A 20720-nucleotide genomic window follows, 5' to 3' on the forward strand; every position below is an offset into this window, starting at 1 on the left:
GTGACCCGCGTAACTGAGAGCACACCTGGGCACCCGCCTTTCCTGCCTCTTGAAACCAGCCCGCACCCCTCCACCCCTCAGAGGTGAGAAAAGGGGACACCGGGAGGCAGCCCTCGTGCTAAGTAGGGCACAGCATGTATCACCCCAGAGACCCTGGCCTCCCGCCCACCCACCTGCCCAGGTGCGCCAGCCACTCACATATTCCAGGGTGAGGAGGGCCCAGGCATCCTTGCCCCTCACCCCTGGGCGCCTCGTTCCCCGCTCCCGCAATGCTGCGGCCCACACGGCACGAGGCACCCGCCGCCGGGGCCAGGGTCCCCCCAGCAGCCAGGCCGCCCCAGTCGCCATGGCTGGGCCACTGGCCGCCCACTCCACCAGGCCCCGTCTGCGGAAGCTGAGAAACACACGGGGCCACTGCATGCCCCGCCCACCCCAGGTGTTCCCGGGGGAGGCTCCAGTGACTACCCTCCTCCACTGAAGGCTGCCAGCACGGAGCTCGCTTTCTGCCTCAAGCGTGGCAGCCAAGCACGGACTTGGCACCCCCTCAGACAAACTGCCTGCCCCACACCCTACAGGGGCCCAGAGAGACTCCTGGCTCAGCGTGAAACACTGTGTGACCCCTGGGTCTTGGTACCTGCCTGCCCTGTGCAGTAAAGAGGCTGGAAGCCTGGGTCCTAAGCCCTCACTTTCAGATAGTCCAATGCCCTGCAGCCTAGGAGACTGTCCTTAAGCAGGAGCCCCCAAGAGAGCAAAGACCCCAGTTTAGCAAGAGGAAGAGCATGTATGTGAATGGGAGTGGAACAGGGTGGTAGGCAGGGTCTGTAGTTTTGTGCTCAGCCAAGATCTCTGCAGGGAGCTGGGGGTGGATGTGCCATCCAGGTCAGACAAGGACGGGGCTGCTTGAAGCCCAGGATGGACAAGATCCCTTTCTCCACATGACCTGCAAGGAGTTTCTGGCATCTCTGTCCTCTGCTTGCCTGTGCCGGGCATCCAGCCCCTCATTTAATCCTCCAGAAGCTCCAAGAGGCTGTTCTTTCCAAGCTGTTCTTTCCATCTTACAGATGGGAAGACCGAGGCCCAAGCAGGCAGCCGCTCTCCAAGGTCCTGAGAATGTCTCCTGCCCTGTTTTCCAGGAAGGAACCCCAAGCCCTCCCTCTGACCTGTGCCCCCATACCTTGCTCCACAAGCCTTTGGTGCCAACCTCTTCCAAGGGGCCCCCATGGGGCAGGCCAGCAGCTCCAGGGCCCAGGCGACAGGACAGGGGGCGGGTGGGTACTTGCAGCTGGGGTTGGTGGGCCTCCACAGGCAGCCAGAGGCGGGACCAGAGCAGACTCCAGGCTCTTGGCCTGGGGATGGGCTCTGGCTCCTGGGTCAGCCGGACAGGGGGCTGCAGAGGGGCAGGACCAGCTCGCTGGAAGGAGCTCAGCTTCTGTATACGAGGCATGACCACTGCAAAACGCCCAGGACTTGCCTGGAACCGTTCACCTGCCTTGGGCAGGGGTCCTGGGGCCTCCTTGGGCGTCAAGGGGGCTGGGGCACTGGGCAGTGTCCCCCACCGGCGCCATGGTGGCCATGTGGCTCTCATCTGGTCAGAAGCAGCCAGCGGGTTGGAGAGACTGAGCCTCAGTGCTTTCTGATCTGAGGGGACATCCCTGGAGGGTGTTGGGGCTGGGGGCTCAGGCTCTGTTGGTGTCTGGGCATCCCCTGGGCAGGCCTCTTCTTCAGGCTTCTTGGGGCTGGGGCTGGCTGATTCGGTCAGCTGTCCGGGTCCTGGGTCCTGGTGTCTCCCCAGGAAAACGCGGGTTGAGTCAGAGGCTAGGTCTTCAGCCTGGAAAGCAGGGGAGGGCACTGGGCCCCCGTGCTGGAGGAAGGAGCTCGAGGGCACAGGGGGTGGCCTGGAGAAGCCACGGAGGCTGCCAGGGCCTCCAGGCCAGGGTGAGGGTGGGCGCTGGGTGGCAGGCATGTCCACATCCCAGCTTGGGGCCAGCGGGGGCACTGTCCAGGGTGTTTCTGAGTCCTCGGGCTCGCCTTGGCTCTCTGGGCACTCAGGAGCAGCAGCAGCCGCATGCCAAGACCCAGGCCCCTGCGGTAGCAGGAAGGGCTGGCGGGGCCGGGGCTTTACGGCCCTGGTGGGCGGCTCACTGAGGCGGCGCCACGTGCGCGGGAGGCGCGAGGGCAGGTTGAGCGAGCGGTGCCGTGGGCCGGAACCCAGCAGAGGGGGCGGTGAAGGCGGCCGCGGGGGGGCCAGCAAAGGTGAGTGGAGTGCGCCAGGGCGTGGTGAGGCTCGGCATGGAGATGGTGGCTCCCGCAGCGAGTGGGGACGGCGGGGTGGTGGCGAGAAGGGCGGCCGGAAGGGGATGGCGCGGATGGAGGGCTGGGGGGACAGGGGCCCCTGTGGCGAGCAGTAGCCCAAACCGGGCCGGCTCCTCAGTGAGGGTTGGGGTGAGGGTCCAGGGAAGCCGAAGGCAGCCCCCCGGTGGCGAGAGCCCCTGAAGGATGGCCGGGGTCCGGGGAAGGCCAGTGGGTCTGGGAGCCCCTCAGGGATCAGGGGTGGGGCCTCTGCCAAGGCCCGCCAGCTGGCCTGGGGTGCGAGGGGCACGTGAGCTGGGGCAGCCCAGGGTGGCGGGTGCAGACGGAGGGAGCTGTAGGGCGAGATGGCCGGGGGCAGGCCTGCGGCCAGGCCGAGGGGCGGGGCGAGGGTTGGGGTGGGCGCTGGGCCGGGGATGGGGCTGGGGCGCAGACGTGAGGTGCGCGGCGGGGTCGCAGGGCGGTGGGAGTTGTTGTTGTTGCGCGCGCGTGCTTGCGCCCTGCGCAGCACGATGGGCGTGCTGGGCCGCTCGGAGTCCATGCCCGCCAGTTTGTAGCCGAAGCGCTTGTAAGCTGCCTCCCTGACCGCCGGGCCTCGCGCCTGGGCCTTCCGGCTGCCCCTGAGCCGCGGGATGGGCTCCTTTTCCGACAGGGTGTTTTTGAGGAACCGCGCTAGCGAGGTAGCCGGGCGTGGTGCGTGGCGGCTGAAGTCAGGGCTGAAGCCCAGGCCCCGGGGGCCGCCGAAGGCCGAGAGGGCGCGCTGGAGGTGGCGCTGGCGCGACGTGAGGAAGCCCCAGAAGGGGTGGCCATAAGGGCCCGGGGGCAGCGGCGGCATTTCGTCCTCTTCCTCGTCTTCATTTGCATCCCCCAGGGGCAGAGGGATGTCCAGGGAGGGCGGCAGGGGCACCTCCAACTTCTCCTTCCCGAACAGCTTCACTTGGGGCCGCGGGAAGAGGCGGAACCTGCGGATGAGGGACAGCTTGGACCTAGCAGGCTTGTCCATGCCCTGCTGCTCGAAGAAGGCGGCACTGGGCAGGCGAAAGGAGGTGGCCGGCTGTTCGCTGCCCGCCTCCTCGGGCTCCTCCAGCTCCGCTATGTCATCCATCGGGTGGGCGTATGGGTTGTGGGGTGACAGAATGGGCGGAGGCACCCACGGGTATGCGAAGGCCGACTGCTGGGGCGGAAGATAGGGCCCTTCGGGGGGGTAGACTGCCTGGGCCCCACCGTAGGTGCCTTCCGCGAAGGGGACACCGTAGGGCTGCGCGTAGGGATCCAGGTGGGGCGCAGCATACGGGAGCTCGTAGGCCAGGTCGTAGGGTGGGTATGGCGGGTAGAGCGCCTCGGGCGGGGCGTAGGTCTCCGGGTAGTAGCTGTGCGGGTGCACCTCCCCCGCGTAGGCGTCGTAGTAGCTGTAGGGAGACGCGGACGCCGACGGGGGCGCGTAGGGGGGCTCGTAGTCGTCGTAGCCGTAGCCGTAGCCGAAGGTGTAGTCGGGGTAGAAGGAGCCGCTGTAGTAGTCAGGGCCGTAGTAGTCGTAGGGGTCCTCAGGCACGTACCGGTGCGCGTAGTCGTAGGGCGGCCAGGCTGGGCCATGGGGGCCATAGGCGCCCTGAAGGGGCTCCTGCTCCTCCTCGTACCGGTATAGCGATTGCTGGTCGTAGTAGTCATCGCCCTCGCGGTGGTAGTCGTAGTATTCGCCCAGGTCCTGGAAGCCCTCAAGCCCGTACAGCGACCTGCGGGAGCCCGAGTGCCGGAACGGGGCCTCGTCCTCAAAGGGCAGGAAGCCCACGGGCTCGCCCGACGCGTAGATGCTGTGGGCGCGCGGGAACCGGCGCAGGCGGCCCCCTGGCCGCAAGATCTCAGCACCCGATGGGAAGGGCAGCTTGCGCGAGCCCACGCGGGAGCCCGAGCGGTCCAGCCAGGCATCTAGCGAGGCCTGCGTGCTGCCCGATTCCTCGGCCTTCTTGATGAGGAACTTCTTAGTGAGCCAGTTGATGGCCGTGGACGCTTTGCTGAGCGACTGGGCACGCGGGCGCAGGCGGCCGTAGCCCCGCCGTCCGGGGAAGCGGATCACCATGAAAGACGGCTTCTTGCCCTTCATGGCGCGCTTCTTCTTGCCGACGCGCATCTGCGTCATGAGCTTCGACGTGGATTTGAGCACCGTGCGCGCCTTCTTCTTGCGTTTGGTCTTCTGGGGGCCTTTGTGGAGGCCCCAGAAGAAGGCTGACGCGCTCCGGAACTGGCCCTTCTTGGAGATCTTGGGCGTGCGGTCTCGAAATCCCATGAACAGCCGTGACGTCCCCTTCAGGCTCCGCTTGGGCTTCTCCGGCTCCGGAGCCTTCTTCCCCTTCTTCCCTTTCTTGGCTTTCTTCTCATCCTCATCTTCCTTTGCCATGGTGGTCACCTGCTCCCTCCCAGATCGTCTGGTGTCACAAGCTCAGGACCTTGGGGACACGGGGATTTGCCGAGTGTCCTGCCTGTGGCTGGACATGCAGCCTCCTTTGACTCAGAGCAGCTGGGACCAGCCCTGTGGCCTGGGAAGGTTCAGCCAAGCTCCTTCTGGCCAGGACCAGGATTTCAAGGGGGCACATTCATAATTCATTTCCTCCAGGCTCCGCCTAGAGTTTCACCCTCCAGGCTGGTGGAAAGTGCCTGGGTGTTGTTTACTGGAAGTTAGGGAGGCCTGGGAGACCCGTGCTTGCTTACTGGAAGTTAGGGAGGCCTGGGAGACCCGTGCTGGGGCGACAACTTGGCCTTACAGTCTCCACAGGGACAACCTTGCTGACCCCAGTTGAGCCCTCCCCAAGCCTCTGCCGACCCACTCACAGAAGTGAGTGCTTGGGTCAACTGGGCCCCAGAGATGGGGAGCCTCCTGCCCTAAACCACACAGCAAGTCTGTTCCGGGCTACAAATGGAGCCCCATCTCCTGAGCCAGAGCCAGACATTTAAAGGCCAGCAAGTAATCCTGAAGGGGAAGCTGGGACCCTCCAGGTCCTGTGTAAGGGACGGGGAGGGTGGGCAAGGCAGGTGCCCAGGACTGCTGTCAGTGTAACCAGAGCTGGCCAGCTCTCAGTAGTGTGAATAATTTATTGGGGAGAACCAGGCTGCTGGCTCAGAAGGCAGGGCAAGAAGGGGGTATCTCAGTTCCAGTGGGGCTTGATGAGGCCACTTGCCTGGCCAGGGCAAGGGGTGCAGAGGAGCAAAAGCAGAGGGTGGGTGGGGCCTGGCTCTGGCCCCAGCTCTGCCCCCAATGGGCTGTGTGGTCTCGGGAGAGCCCTCTGTCTTCTCTGGGCCTGTTTCCTCCTCTGGAATGAGTGATGACCCCACTGTCTCCTTCACACGGAGGAAACAAGATGTGATGGAGCTGCTGGGCAGGATCCCTGACCAGGGACACCATGCGTGTGGCCCATGTCCCAGGCCCCTTCCTGGCCCTGCTGCTCCTCCTGGTTTCTGCCGCTGCTGAGACAGCCCTGAGGTCCCTGCCCTCTCCAGGTACAGCTGATTCCTCCAGGGTGGCTGCTTAACTCAAAGCCATGTGCCCACTGTCTGGCTGGTGACCAGTCCACTTAAAAAACCTGCAGTATGAGAGGCAGGGGCTAAAGCTTGTTAGATGAAGGGGGCCAGGGGAGAATTTAGGGGCTGCACCTTTGGGACCCAAGGCCTGGGTATTGTCTCTCCCCTCGCCCACCTCTGCCCAGGAGGACAGGTCTCCAGCTAATGTCAGGCTCTCCACTCATTGGACTTCCATTTAGTCCTCGCGCCCCACAGCCAACTCTGTGATTATCTAAAGGTTTTCCTTAGAAGACCCTGGGGCAGAGGCGCTCTAGTCCTGGGCCTACCACTTGCCGACCCTTTGGAGCCTCAGTTTGCTCAGCTATGAAATGGGGACAGAGAGGCCCTTCTCAGAGGAGAGGAGCCAAGAGGTGGGTGTGTGAGCAGATGCACCCCCATCCTCCCCTCCTCTAACTCCCTCTGCCCCCTCGCTTCCTTCTCTGCCTCTGCTTTTCCTCCCTCAAGACTCACCAAGAGCCCTTTGGTGCCCAGCAGTTCAGGGGATGGTGTGGAGGGCTAGGCCAGTGGCTGCTGGTGCCCCCAGGGAGTGGGAACCAGAGCAGCCAGGCAGCTTCTGGCGGGGGGTGTGGCATGCAGGAACTGGGCCCCCACAGGGTGGGATCTCAAGGGGGCATCCACCCCCATCACCTCCTCTGGTACTGTCTCCCCTGACCTCATTTTGGGCTGTGGCTACTGCCCACTGGAGGGGACATGGAGCAGGGGTTCACTCTAAACCCAGAGGGGCCAATACCCCACCCCTCACTGCTTCTCCCGGAGGTGGTTTCCAACTGAGACCCAGGCCACTGTTTTCCCATGAGGGTCTTACGACAGGCTGTAGGTGGGGACCATCCACTCCACTCTCCAGATGAGGAAACAGAGAGGTGAAGTGACTTGTTCAAGGTCAACCAGCTAGGGATGGCGGAATTGGGCTCCGACCCAGGTCTGGTGGTCCAGAGTCACCCTTCTTACTAGGTCACCCTTGCCTCAGGGTTCCTGGGTGCTTGGGGTAGCATGTGGCAGGGGGAAGCTCCAGACACTGGGTGCAAGCAGGGACTCAGCTGGCCTTCCAGTTCTGGGGCCGAGGGCCCAGTGCCGGTGGGAGTTGCCTAGGCCCTGTCCCTGCTCAGGGACCCCCTGGACCCCTCCCCAGCCTGGCACCAGTCCCTCAGGACAGCGAACACTGACTTGTTCATTCACTGGTTGAAAAGTGTTTGCTAGAAGCCTGTCCTGCACCAGGTGCTGTTTAAGCACTGGGGATGCAGCTAAGAAAACAGAAACCTGCCCTCGTGGAGCTGACATTCTGGGCAGGGGGACTGGCAACAAATAAGGTGAGTGAGTGAAAGATACAGGCAGTTGGATGGTGTGAGTATTGGTGTTGAAATAACGCAGGGAGGCAGCACCAAAAGGGGCCTGGGCGAGGTGCCTCAGAAATGATACCCGGGCTAAGAGCTGCAGGAGGGGAGGGAGGGAGGCCTGGGGGGAGCACAGTGGTCCTGACGTGTTGGAGGAGCAGTAGAGCCAGGGTAACAGAGCACAGTGAGGGGCAGAGGTGGGGGTGGGTTCGGAGGTCACGGGTGACCACTTGGCCAGAGCTGTAGCAGAGAAAGAGTGGAATCAGACCTCCGTGGTCTTCACAGAGTCCCTACAGCCACTGCAGAGGCTGCTGTGGGAGCCACCGCATGAGGAAGGCTGGGGCAGTGCCGAGGACAGGCGGGGGATGCCGATGTGTTTGCAGGTGGAGATGAGAGTGCCTGCCAGGGTTCCTCACTGAACTGGGCAGGAGAGTGGAGGCTGCCAGCAGACAAGGAAGCCTATGGGCAGAGCAGGGAGAGACTGGACGTTAGCCCTGTGCATGGAGGTCTGGGCCATCCCCTGTCCAGGGAGCTGGCAGGAACTGCACGGATCAGAGCTGACAGCAGCCATCAGTCAGTGGCGCCTGGGTGGCGCTGAGGTCGCAGCTTAGCAAGATGGCACTAGCCTGGGGCTGCACTGCTGGGGACCGAAGCAGTGGCAGAGACCAGAGGGAGGTGTGGGGAGACCCTGCGTCAGCGTCACCCAGGCCACCTCCCCAGAGCAGATGGGAGCCGTGGCCTGGAGAAACTGCATTTGTGATACTAATGGTAGGCTGCCTGGCTCTGTGTTCATCACACGGAGGCTCCCCCCAGCCCCGGAAGTGGAGAGTGCCCCAGTGCCCATGCTTGCATACAGTCGAGGAGTCCAGGGAAGAGTCCACGTGACTCGCTGTGTCAGACCCAAGACGGGAATGGGACCGACCAAGAGCTCTGAGCCACCCCCAGAATCCCGGGGGTCCCTCTCTGAGAACATGGGCTCTGCTATGGCTGGGCTTGCCTCTCTGAATGTCAGTCTCTTCATCTGGACAGTGGATTTTGGAGCCCAAGGACCTGAGATTCCCTGCTGCCTGGCAAGTCAATGGCTGTACTCCAGTGCGGGCCTCCCAAACACACACCAAGCTGCCAAGGACACCCAGCGTGGGCAGGCAGAGGTGTGGCTCCAGGAGGGATCCCTGGGCCCCTTTCCCCACCTCAGTTTCCTCAAATTTCATGTGGAGCTGGGGGCGGGGTGGCACCCTGTAGTCTCTAAAGGGGGGCCCCTTTCTAGCTGTTGAGGGTCCCACCTCTTTCTCAGGGTCCCCAGCCTCAGCCACAGTCAAAGAGTGGCCGTCAGGGAACAAGTCTCATTCGTTTACGTGTCACCTGCCACCTACCAGGCACCGTGAGGGCTAGAGGCCACAAAGTGGAGCAGAACCAGGCACAGCCTCCACCCTCCCACAACTCCCAACGTCAGGGATATACGGACATTAAGCAGAAAGCCACACCAATAAGGGGGGACTGCGGCCATGGGAAGAGCTGTGGAGGCCAGGCTGTGATGTGGCGGGGGTGGGGGTGGGGTGGATGCTGCAGGGGAAGCCTGGAGGGCTCACCAAGATCTGAGCAGTTCAGATGGAAGAGGGAACAGTTTTCAGGCAGATGGAATAGCATGTGCAGAGACCAGGTGGCAGGAGGGATGGAGTGAGGTGGGAGTGCAAGTGAGAAGTAGCCAGGATGGCAGGTGGAGGAGCCAAGTGAGGCCGGGGGCTGGGGTGGAACTGTGAGCCCTCCAGCAGCGGGGGACACGGCCAGGCTCTGAGCTCTCTGGGTGCTGCAAGCCTATCTGTGTTCTGAAAGTGGAAGTGACCAAGTGTGCTGAGCTGTGCTATGTGCTGAGCCCCAGATCTCACACCTCCCCCACAGACTCGGGTTTGTAACAGGTCTCAGGGAGGTTTGGTCTCGGAGCTTTGGACCCCTGGCTGCAGAGTGTAGTGCTCTCAGCAGCTGCTCCTTATGCAGTTGTCCTGGACAAAAGCTTCTGGGTCACTGTGTGGAGACAGGGCACAGGGACAGTGGCTGGGCCTGGGTTGGCTGTGGTAGGGGACATGCTCAGGTCAAGTGGCAGCCCTAGAGATGGCTGTGTGGGCTGGCCTGGGGCCCGAGGCGAAATGGGAGGTGTGGGGAGATGACAAGTCTGGTCTGGGAAGCAGAAGGTGTGGGGTGACCGTGGGTCCAGGTGGAGAGTCATGGAGGAGGATTAGGTGGGTGTTGAGGCTCCTCCAGCCCCAGGGACACCTCCCCAGCATAAGGATCTGTGAAGGGCCAGGTCATGCTGACCTAGCCTCGCACAGACTAGACAGCGTAACTCTGCTGACCACAGATCCAGAAGGCCCAGGACCCAACACAGACACCCAGACTGCCCCGGAAACAAGCCCACCCATGGGAAGGGATGTGGGGGGCCACTGCCCACAGCCCCAGTCATGCCTCCCAACCAGACACTGTCCAGGGATACCCAGACCTCTGGCCTCATCCTCATCCTTCCCCAGCCCAGCTGGGGAACAGACAGGCCTAGAGGTGACCCCTGTGAGCCTAGGGCCCTTCCCCACATATGAGGCAACCATCACCAAGGCAGAACCCCTCCCTTTGGACCTCATGGCTGAGGTGGGCAGCCTACCATCACCAAGAGAACTGTACTAGGCCTTGAGCATCACGCACGTCTCACAGATGAAGAAAGCCAAGGCCAAGATGGACCTCACAGTGGGTCAGGACAAGGCCCCAGCTCAGCCACTGCACCCCCTACCCCTGCACCCAGGGCTGGGGGTAGACCCCCAAGGGCCCAGGCCAAGTCACTTTACCTGGGTCCTGTGGTGCACTCCCTGCCCGCATGCCGCCTGATGGGGTTCCTGTGGCCAAGCCCCAGGAGTGCAGCTGCCGGTGGAAAAGCTGGCCTGGGAGAGAAGCCCAGCCCACCCCACTGCCCGCCTGGGCCCCATGCATATTTAATAATGTCCATTATTCCTGGTTTGTCACTGGAAAGGAGACTGAGCAGCTCAGAGGAGCCAAGAACAGCAGGGAGAGCAGAGCTGTGGGCGTGCTCCACACCCCAGCCCCTCCCCAGACCCCCTGTGGCTCTGCCCCTATCTGCCAGCCAGCACCGGGCTATCCCCCCAAGTCTGTTACCATCCCCCCATCCCAGGGAGGGGCCCCTCCACCCTGCCTGCAGAAGCAGCAGGAGCCAAACCGCTCTCACTGCAGAGCCTCCCAGGGTGTTGGCCACTCTCCTGGGGCAGAGCCCTGCAGAAGCCCCCACTCCCCCTCTACCCTGCTCCTCCCAAGCCCAGGCTCCACCCGCTCACTGCTGCCCTTAACTAGAGCTGGCACCTGAGTTCTGAAAACTTAACACATTGTCCTTAGTAAACAGGAGTCATGGTTACCTTTTTATTTCAGAAAGGAGAGCCAAGATTTGGGGAGGGAATGGGGTTCGGAGAGAAAACAGTGTCCGGACTCCGAACTCCCTACCCTAGGGGTATGAACCAGGCTGGGTCCTGGGTTTTGTGCTGGGCAGGGGCTGCCCTGAGAAGGGGTGACCCTTCTGGACTGGTCAGGCCATGGGGGGGCATGAACTGTGCTTTTAAAGCCCCAGATCTCTGGTTTTCATCACAGGGCAGTCCTGGGCAGGTCTGGGGTAGGGATGGGTGTTTGTCTGGGGTGGCACCCTCCCTGAGAACCAGAGAAGCAGGCAGGAGCTGAGAGGCCCCCAGGACACAGGCAGACCTGCGTCCCCGCCCAGCACTGAGCCAGCTTCTGCACGGGCCCCAGCACAGGGAGGTGGGAAACCACCTCCCTCTGCTCCAGAAGGAGTGGAGTGGGCACAGGCCCAGGGACCCACATTCAGGACCCCTCCGGGGCCCGTCTCACAGGAAATACCCCGGCCAAGTCCACCCAACCTCATCTTCCGCCCAGCGAGTTCCTTATCATCTGCCCACTGAAGAAATGTGGAAAGAGCAGACATGAGCCCCCTTCCCAGGGTGGGTGTGTATTTTGCTGGTTTGGGCTCCAGTGAATCCCACGGGTGGGGGTGGGGGCACTACTTCTTGACAATCTGGATGACATCCTCGTGCTCCATGGTGTGTGTCAGGCCCACCCGCTGTGGGCTGTACTTGGTGCTGGTGCCCTGGGGGTGGGGAGGGGCTCGTCAGCCTCTGAAGCACCCAGCTGAGGCTGCCGGAGCTGCAGGGGGAGGGCGGGGCGGTGCTGGGGTCTCAAGTGGGGGTCCTAGCACAGGCAAACCGTGCAGCTTCGACAGCAGGACTCCCAGGAGTCAGACCGCCCTGGACCCCAAAGCAGGAGGCCCGTGTCCTGTCTGGGTCAGCATGTGTGCTGTACATCTGGACAGCAGGGCTGACGGACACCCTGGTCCCTACATGGGAGGATGGGGCCGCCCTCCCTGAAACTTACCCACACAAGTGCGTACTTGAACTGGCTGGCGAGTGACCGGTGGATGCGGTGGCACTAGAGGGAGAGTGGGACAGTGAGCCTCATGAAGCCTCAGCTCACAGCAACTTGGATGTTCCCGCTTCCTGCCTCCAGGGCACCTGCAGGCTGTGGGGCCACAGCCACAGGAGGACCTGGGTCCTAGCGGAAGGGGCCCTCTGCCCCCTGTGCCAGAGCAGCAGCCCTGACAGCTGCTCCCTCAGATGGGCAAGTGTCCCAGGAGGAAGGGAGGCCCTGCAGGGCAGGCCTCCCTGGGCTGAGACCCAGGCCCCTCTGCAGCAAGCCTCGCCCCTGCACTTTCCGTGCCAGCTGGCAGCACATAGCCCACACCCTGTGGTCACTCCTGCCTCTGGGCCTCTGCACCTGCCACCCACTGCCTGGAATACCCTTCTGCTCCCAGCTTCTCCACTTTCCTTCCTGGCATGGCTGAAGCCCCATAACCTCTAGAGCTGGTGGCCAGGGGCCTGAAAGGGCTGGGGTTTGTGCCCCCTGCAAAGATGCAGGGGGCAGCAACAAGGAGGGCCAGCTCCCGAGGGCACCTAACAGGCTGCGGCCCCAGCCCCTGGTCATTGCAGTCCCCACCCCGTGTGGGATTGTTTATCTCCAGGATCGGGGGACTGGAGTTTGCAGACCACAAAGGACCCAATTCTGGCAGGCAGCAGGGCTCCTTTGTTCAGCACAGACTCTCCCTGGTGATGGGGTGCAGGAACCACTCAGCCCCCTGGGGTAGGGGGCATGTGGAAGGGCCAGCATTCGGGGTACATGACTTGGAATGAACCACCCGGAATTGCCCAGGCTGGCAGCTTTCCTGACTGAACATCTGGAGGGCCCCGAGGACCTGGCAGCTCTGGTGTGACAAGATGGTGACAACCACTGCTTCTCGGGTGTCCCTGCGCCAGGCAGCGAGCCCGTGCCCAACCCGTGGGCGCTGCTCCATGCCTGACTGCAGCTGGGTGGTGGGATGCATGTCCAGTGCCTGACTGCATGTGGCTGAGGGTCGGCCGAGTGCCCGGAGGACATCAGACAGGACCCCGAGGGGACGGGAGGGGCTCCCCACCCCTGGCAGGTTCACTCACCACGTGCTCCACAGAAGCCCCTTTCCGGAGAATGATGGCATCCGTGAAGTCTGGCCTCTCTGCATGGGTTGGGGGGTGGGTGAGAGTCAGCAGAGCCAGGGTGCGATACCACAGGGCTTCTCTTTACAGGGAACAAGGGCCCTTCCACTCTCCAACTGCCCCCCTACTCTCTAGCATACCCTCACCAAGAGTCCTGATCAGGCAGGCTCTACAGCCTTGACTCGACACAGAAAATCAAAACACACCCCCGTCCAGGTGCAGACCCCTGCAAGACTGTCAGCCGTGAGAGCCCTGGCCAAGGGGACCTGCAGGAGAACCTGGACTGGACCAGCTCCAGCTGGGCAGCTCGTCTCCCTCTGCCGATGCTAACTGCCCAGACTCAGCTGCAAGGCATGTGCTCAGGGTTGGGAGTTGGGGGAGGCTCCTGTGCTACTGGTTCCCTAAAGCTTGGACGTGGGGCCTGTTACCACTGGGGAAGCCACTGCTGGGCTGTCTCCCCGTCAGCGGCCCCTGGAACTTGGCTTCCTGTGCCACTAGGGCCCAGGTAGAGGGTGATGCTGGCTTGGAAACAGGAGAGGCTCTCACATAGAGCCTGCTAGGCCAGGGTCAGCAAAAAGGGGAGGGCGGCTGCGCCAGACTCACGGCCTCTCTTCTTGGTGTAGATGCAGGTCAGGGCCAGGTACTCCCACAGCATCTCCAGCAGATAGTCCAGGTTCAGCTTCATGCCGCAGCTGCCGGGAGGAAGGAGGGGTTGGTCAGAGCAGCCCTGGGGATCCTGGCACCAGGTTAGTACGGCCCTGATGGTGCTCAAGGGCAGCACATTGGTGGGCCCGATGGCTCTTCAGCTGCCATGCCTCCCGTCACCATCACGCTCCTGCCCACAGAGCCCGGCCATCTCTCTGGCACTCTTGGAGGGCCCAGGGCACCTGTGACGGCCAGGGCAGCTGGGGGCAGAGGATGACTGCACAGAGCCCTCCCCCACGGCAGCCCAGCAGGGGTTTCAGCGGCTGAGTGGGCCTTGGCTTGGTCCTCTGCGGCTGCACCGTCCTGAGTGGAGTCCCGCCCTCCCCCAAGGTAAGAGTGAGCACATCAGGATGGCCGGCGGCCCAGGTGTGGCAGCAGGAGGGGAGTAGGTGTCCTGAGGAGTGACCCTCGTGCCTGCTGCTCTCTGGATGCTGGGGACACCCAGGAAGCGGTCCTCTCATGGGCCCAGACCACCTTCTTGGTCCCCAAGGTCTTAACTCCTCAGGAGCCAAGCCTCACTGTGGTGCTACAGAGCATGTGGGTGGAGCCAGTGTGCGGCAGGGGGCGGGGCACGAGGCCAGGCTGCCCCTGCAAGGCCTCTGCAGCCATGGTAGGCCGGGGCGTAGGTGGCCCCCGGGACTCACCCCTCAGAGAAGCCCCACCTGAGGATGTTGGGACCTTTCCCTTCTGGTGGAGATGACAGAAGCCACGTCTCCCAGGGCCTCAGCGGCAGCCTGGGGCTCCCTGGTTAACTGCTAAGCCACGAAGCCCTAACCACTCTCACCATGGACCTCGGTGGGCGAAGTCCTTCTGTTTCCTGAACCAGAGCGCACCCCACATCTCCTCCTATCCCAACCTGGTCAGCCTGGGACCTGGCCCAGGTCATGAGCAGCCCCAGGACGGCCTTCTGCCTCGGGCTGCGCAGAGGCCAGACAGATTGGCTCTGCTCAGCCTCACCTGATGACCACGCTGTCGGGTTTCCGGGCCAGGCGGTCCACTTCTTCCATCGAGATCTGGTCAATCTTGTTATAGACCTAGGGTTGGAAAGGCAGAGGGGGCTGGGGAGGGGAGGAGCAACGCTGTGCAGGACCAGACCCCCTTGCTGCCTCGGGGAGGGGGAGGGGGGTACAGCAGAAGGGGCCTGAAGTCCAGCTCCCAGAGACCAGGCTGCACTCAGGGGTCTGGCTGGATGTGCCTGCATGACTCAGCAGCCCCTGGGGTGAGGCTCTTGCCGGGTCAGCTGGGGTGGGGGTTCCTCCTCCCAGAGGGCCTGGTGCCACTTACATACAAGCATGGCATGTACACGCGGTTGCCCACAATCACGTCTATGAACTCGTCTGGGGAGCAGTCTTCTCGGAAGAGCACCTCAGCGTTGAAGATCTCTGAGGGGCTCAGGTTAAGGATGACCTGTGCATCAGCAGCCCCTCGCCACCCACCCCCACCAGGAGGCCCCATACAGGTAGTCTGCATCACCTACCCCCGCCCCCTCCTCCTGCCCTTCTGGTGAGGATGCTGTACTCATGCAGGATCAACTGCACCAGCTTCTCTGAGCACTGAGTCAGTGTAACCGTGGAGTTGAAGGAGATGCCGCCTCCTTTCTTGGGCTGGAGGAGAGAGAAGGAGGCACCACTGATGGAGGGGCAGCTGCAGCCCCGCCCTACCCCACGTGCTGGCAGCCTAGCCCCCAGCTCGCACCCAGGTGACAGGTGATGGGCCTCACCTTGAAGTAGATGTTGGGCTTGTGCTTGTTGAGGCGGATGCCCACCGACTCCAGCTCCTTTTCCAACAGAGACCTGGTGGAGCCCCACAGCCTTCACAAGGGTCCCAGGCAGGCTGCACTGCCTCCATATCACAGTCAGCCCCCAACCCCATACCTGGACAAAGAAAGCCCTCTCCCCCACACCACCAGCTCCCGAACATCGCTTCTAGCCACCAGAGACAACAAGGAAGAGCCCCGGACACTCTGGCCAACCCAAGGGGAGACGGGCTGGTGTGCCCTCAGCCGCAGGTCAGGGCGTGAGCAAGGCTCTGCTGCTTGGGGCTGGGCTCCTGGTGGGTTCTGGGCAGCACTCGGCACACCCAGGCCGGCATGGCATAGCCCCAGCCTCCACACAGAAGCCTCTTGAGGAGGCCACTCACACTGGGTGCAGCTGTGGACCACCCTGCCCCTGCTCTCATGTGTAACAGGGCCAAGTGCCCCTGGACCACCCACCAGGAGTTCAGGGACACAAGAGCTGCAGCCAGTGTCCCACCACTCACCCCAGGGCTTCCCTGGGCATGCCAGCCTGCCCTGCCCCACCACAGACCTTTGAACCTCGCCCTTGGTGGCGTCCAGCATCATGATGACAACATCAGCTGTGCGGGCCACAGCAATCACCTGCCGGCCACGGCCTTTCCCTGGTCAGAAGGGGGGGTACTGGTTACAGTGACAAGTGCAGGGCTGTGGGACCCCTAGCCCAGAGAGCCCAGACTCCTCCCCTTACAGACCCACATGGACTCTGCCACCTGTCATCCTGGAGCAGGCATGTCTCTTAAACCCTGTCCTACTCATAGAGATGTGAGTTTTAGGAGGAAGCCGACATCAGCACCTGGGGAGGAGTAGTGTTCCCCACTGTGCCCCCACCAAGGCCTGAGCCTCCACCCCCACTGCCCATTCCTGCCCCCACCTTGTGCTGCGCCTTCGATGATTCCAGGGAGATCCAGGAGCTGGATGTTGGCGCCTTTGTACTAGGAAGCAGGAGAGGAGTGAGGTGGAGCCGGCAGGCTGGGAAGGGCCTGGCCGAACCCGGCTAGGCCCCAGGGCCAGGTCTGAGCCTCGTCCCACCCCAGCCAGCCCAGCGCAGACCATGTCCTGAGAGTGGGGAAGCCTCCTGGGAGGGAACCACAGTAGTCACTGCTGGTGGTGACAGCGCTTCAAAGAAACCACCTCACGGGGTAGGTGGGAGGTCCAAGGCTACAGGACCCCGGCTGCCCAGAGCTCCAAAGCTTCACGGAGAACAGGACCTGGCTGGCCAGCCTCAGGGAACCAGGGAGGGCTTCACACTGGCAGATCCTTGGAACCAGCCTGGACTGCAGGATGGGCCAGGCGTCTCTAGGGTCCCAGCAGCCCCAGTCCCCAGAGGTGTCCATGCTTGAGGCCAGGGCAGCTTAGCCAAAAGTCTCCCCCCACCAACCCCCTCCCCCACACAAGCTCACCCTCCCTCCTGGGACCCAGCAAACCCCAACTTACTTCAATGACCCCAGGGATGCAGGTCAGGGTTGTGAATTCATAGGATGCAGCCTCGCTGGCGGTGGAGGTCATCAGACTTAAGAAGGTGGACTAGGAGAGAGAAGGCCATTGCAGCGGGAGTCGTGCCCTGCCTCCTCGAGAAGCCCACACACTGGGCGCCCCCCTCAATCACCCTGGCTGGGGTGTGATGACAGTAGCTGGAAAAGTCACCTTGGGCCCTGACCAGTGGGGGTTGGACATCAGAGAGCCCTTTTGTGCTCAAGGCCTCAAGCCTGTTTGGAGTGAGGGACACAGGGACCTGGTTCCTAAGAGGGTTCCCGCTCTGTATCAGGGCCCGTCCCCAGCTCCACGGAACCCTCAGACCCTCCTGCGCCTGGCAGACTTGAACTGGGTGACAGCCCCATGGCACAAAGCTGCTACTCCAGTGAAGGTAAGGAGATAGGGATCCTCCAGCCTGAGACAGCTGACTGTGGGGGAGGGTGAGCGGGAAAGGGTCTGGATGGACCCTGCAGCCAGTCCATTCTGTGGACTGAGAGACCTGACCTTCAGTCTCTGCTGGAGGACTCTGGACCTTCTCCTGATACCAACCTCATGAAGGAGGCAATAAAACAGGGAGCACGGTGACCCTAGTGATGGATGCTATGGCCCAGAGGCCAGCAAAGCAGTGGGCCGTGCCAAGAGGGCAACCTGGCCTGGCAGCCCCATCCTAGTCAGCAGGAAGCCGGGCACAGCTCACTTACACACCCTCAGGCCCCCAGAATGAGGTTTGTGAAAGAATTACAGTCACACATTCTCCACACAGGGTGCCTCTTAGAAACTTCAGGAAAGATAAAAACCTGGTGGTGCAGACAGGTGTGGGCAGACAGGCAGCCCTGAGAGTCACGGTTGCCAGAGGTCAACCTGGGGGACATCCCTGAACCCGTCTGACCCCTGCAGTGGGTGGTCTGGGCCCTCCTGTGCTCAGGGCCCTGATTCCCAGTAGGGCCCAGACCCCAATAGCATAGCCCCTGGTCACTAGAGTGGCTCCTTCCAGCCTGGGCTTCTCATCCAGGAGAGAATGCCTTACAGATTGGAAAGTGAGATTGAAGGAAAAGGGTAAGATGAATGAGTCCCCAGCAATGTTCAAGGAGTCGGAGCCTGGCTGTGCTCACTGGCCGCCTGCCTGGGGGCAGCTGGGCACCGAGGTCGCACCCGGCCAGTTCAAGGCCTCACTGTCACCCCCCTCCCCTCCTGCCACTGCTGCTGCGCCCCAGGCCCCACCTGGGCCCGTGAGCCTACTCTGCCTTCCACCTCAAGGTCTGCTCCTCAGGGCTCAAACACCTGCTCATAGAGCAGCTGCCCCGGCTCCCAAACCTGCCCTTCCCGCTTTCCTGGCCCCCACCTCCCAGCTAGGGGGCTCTGAGGGAGCAGGGACAGAGTGTGCCTGGCACGTGGTGCACACTCAGTAAACGAGGCCAAGGCCAGCAGAGCCTCTCTGACTGGGAGGTGACAACACCCCCGCGGGGCTGACAAAGGGGTGCAGCCTGACCCTGGAAAGGCTGACTCTCCTCCATCTGTGGAGTCGACTCAGAGGCAGGGAAGAGGTGCATCCGGGTGGGAGCGGAGACAAGCTGCCTTCCTCCTGGGGCCCACGCTGCCCATCACTGACCTTACCCACAGAGGGAAATCCGATCAGTGCCACACGGGCATCACCCGACTTCATGACATCAAAGCCCTCTCCTTTGGATGAGGACGATTTGGACGGCTCCAGGAGCTGGGCCCGATACTTGGCAAGTTTTGCCTTCAGCAGACCAAGGTGGTACTCGGTGGCTAAAAGACACAGCACAAGACGGGAGGTAAGTGTCCAGGGTGGGCTGGGAGGGACCCATATGCTCTGAATGCTGGCCTGGAGGCCCCAGAGCCAGGTAGCAATCGATGTCAAGGAGATCAGAGGAGAAGAAAACCACGCTCAGTTAAAATGCCCTTGGCTTTTCACTTCACTTAGGACAAAAGCTCCTTACTGAGACCTGGAGACCCACTGTCAGGGGTTCTCAGCCCTAGCGGTACCACTCCTGGGGACATTCTGGGGCTCTTTTCTGCTGTTGCTGGGAAGATGAAGTCCTTCAGTATTCACCAGGCAGCGGCCAAGGAAGCCAGCTGCCCTGCAAGGTGTGACTCAGTGCAGCAGAGCCAAGAACTGTGAGGTGACTTCCCAAGCTTGGAGACCGGGCCCAAACCCAGGTCCACCAGACTCAAGTCAGGACCGCTTCCATCCACCTAACGGCTCCAGGCTGCCGGCAAGGATGTACCTGTTGGGTCTCCTCCTGGACGGCCCCCCACTAAAGGGCAGAGCGCTAACTCCCCAGGCCCAGCCGCCAGGAGACCCGAGTTCGAATGTCGACCCAGCCTATCCAAGTCGGACGCTGCTCCGGGAGCTGAGGTTCTCCATTCGGCCCTGTGGTCCGGCCCTGATCCCGCCCGGCCCCGATGGCTCCTGCCCGCCGCCCGCAGCCCTGGCGGGAGAGGCCCCGCGGGGCCGGCCCTCACCCTTATTCTTCTGCGTGCGGGCGATCTCTTTCTCGATCTCGGAGATCTTCTCCAAGATTCCCATGGCGGCAGCTGAACCGGGCGCACCAGCCAGAGACACAGCAGCGGACCCGTGAACTGTGGCACCGTCAGCTGCGGCCGACCAGCCTGCGCCGGAAGCCCACGGAGCTCGGGTATTCAGAGTCCGGGCGGGAGACGTCGAGGGGAGCGATATTGGTTCCGGCCCCTGGGTTGGCGGGGGCTGGGGAAGCGCGATGGGCCGGACCGGGGCGGAGCCCGGCCGGCGGGGCGGGGCCAGGGGAAGGAGGGCAGGAATGGGGCGTGGGAGGTAGAGAGGGACCCTCAGCTGATGGACTCCGCATTGCGGGTCCCCAGCTCAGCCGGCTTTGCTGGTGTAAGGAAAAGGCGCCGAGCTGAAAGCCTAGTGGCTTCTTTTGCGTTGAGGTTAAACGTCTGTCCCCAACTTCGCCTTCTTACCTGCCAATCAGATACCTCCTCATAGGATGCAGTCTCCTAAGTGCGATCCTTACCTGAAAATGCTGTATCTGAGTTTAGACTTGAGGAAACATCAGACAAACTAGAAAGTGGTACGTTTTATAGGACAAGTGGGCTGTCTTCAAAATTGTCAGTGATATAGGTGGACGGGATGGGGGAAAGATTGTACCAGATTAAAAGATGTTAAATATAACATGTGAACTTTGCCTGGATTCTGGTTGAAATTTTTAAAAGCAGTTATGAGAAGACATTCTGAGGACAATTGGGGAAATTTTGACTTTGGATAGACTGTTAGATATTACAGTTGTTGTTCAGTCGTTCAGTTGTGTCTGGCTGTTTGTGACCCCATGGTTGGAAGTCCAAGGTCAGGGTGCCAACATGGCTGGGTTCTAGTGAGGGCCCTTTTCCTGCCTTACAGACTGCTGCCTTCTTGCCCTGTCCTTACATGGCCTTTCTTCCGGGAGTCTGCACAGGGACAAAGAGGGGAGACAGAGACACAACTCTCTGAGGATGCTTTTTTTTTTTTTGCCAGGCCTTAAGGCATGCAGGATCTTAGTTCTCCAGCCAGGGACTGAACTTGGGCTCTATGCAGTGGAAGTGCAGAGTCTTAACCACTGAACCTCCAGGAAATTCCCTTCTGTATGTTTTTAATACAAGGTTGGGAGTGGGGAGCAGTATATTGGAAATCATGCTGTGTTCAAATTCAAGGTTAACTGTGAGAATTGGTTAAATTTCTTAACCTCTTCTACACTCTAAAAACAGGGATAACACGGTTGTTGTAAAAGTGAAATAATCTGCTTGCTCGAAAGTCCTCCTTGAATGCCAGAGCCACTGTCAGTCGAGTCTCCTTGGTGGTGTTACATCTTCCCCAGATTCAGCCCATGTTTGCCAACACCATTATGCACAAGGCTCTGGGCTGAAGAGGGGTGTTGTAAGTCCAGCTTGCTCTTCTCCTCCACTGCTGACAAA

The 20720-nt window shown here is 61.8% G+C and overlaps 2 protein-coding genes across 2 annotated transcripts in view; both read right to left on the bottom strand.

Annotated features, from left to right (window-relative positions):
- MYO15A (myosin XVA) overlaps positions 1–4874 on the bottom strand; it is a 46466-nt gene extending 41592 nt beyond the window's left edge. Inside the window, exon 1 of the mRNA XM_018064781.1 lies at positions 1175–4874. Coding sequence (XP_017920270.1) covers positions 1175–4702 — 3528 coding nt within the window. The 5' untranslated portion in view covers positions 4703–4874. The remainder of the gene's footprint in view (positions 1–1174) is intronic.
- Positions 10602–19436, bottom strand: DRG2 (developmentally regulated GTP binding protein 2). Its single transcript, XM_018064782.1, has 13 exons — positions 19257–19436; positions 18379–18539; positions 16731–16820; positions 16168–16228; positions 15808–15898; positions 15222–15294; positions 15015–15105; positions 14786–14883; positions 14459–14535; positions 13400–13488; positions 12758–12816; positions 11646–11699; positions 10602–11361 (listed from the first exon to the last, which is right to left on the bottom strand). Exons 1-13 carry the CDS (start codon positions 19318–19320, stop codon positions 11275–11277), a joined length of 1095 nt encoding a protein of 364 aa, XP_017920271.1. The 5' UTR covers positions 19321–19436; the 3' UTR covers positions 10602–11274.

Source organism: Capra hircus, chromosome 19 (genome assembly GCF_001704415.2).
Source record: "Capra hircus breed San Clemente chromosome 19, ASM170441v1, whole genome shotgun sequence".
Taxonomy (NCBI): Eukaryota; Metazoa; Chordata; class Mammalia; order Artiodactyla; family Bovidae; genus Capra; species Capra hircus.

What these genes read in the sequence shown, in the direction of transcription:
- DRG2 (XM_018064782.1), bottom strand. Translation starts at nt 19,320, where the DNA reads ATGGGAATCTTGGAGAAGATCTCCGAGATCGAGAAAGAGATCGCCCGC. An exon ending in CCGCACGCAGAAGAATAAGG is followed by an intron (nt 18,540 to 19,256) that starts GTGAGGGCCGGC and finishes TGTGTCTTTTAG; the next exon opens with CCACCGAGTACCACCTTGGT. An exon ending in GGGCTTCTGTGGAGCACGTG is followed by an intron (nt 11,700 to 12,757) that starts GTGAGTGAACCT and finishes CTCTCCCTCTAG; the next exon opens with TGCCACCGCATCCACCGGTC.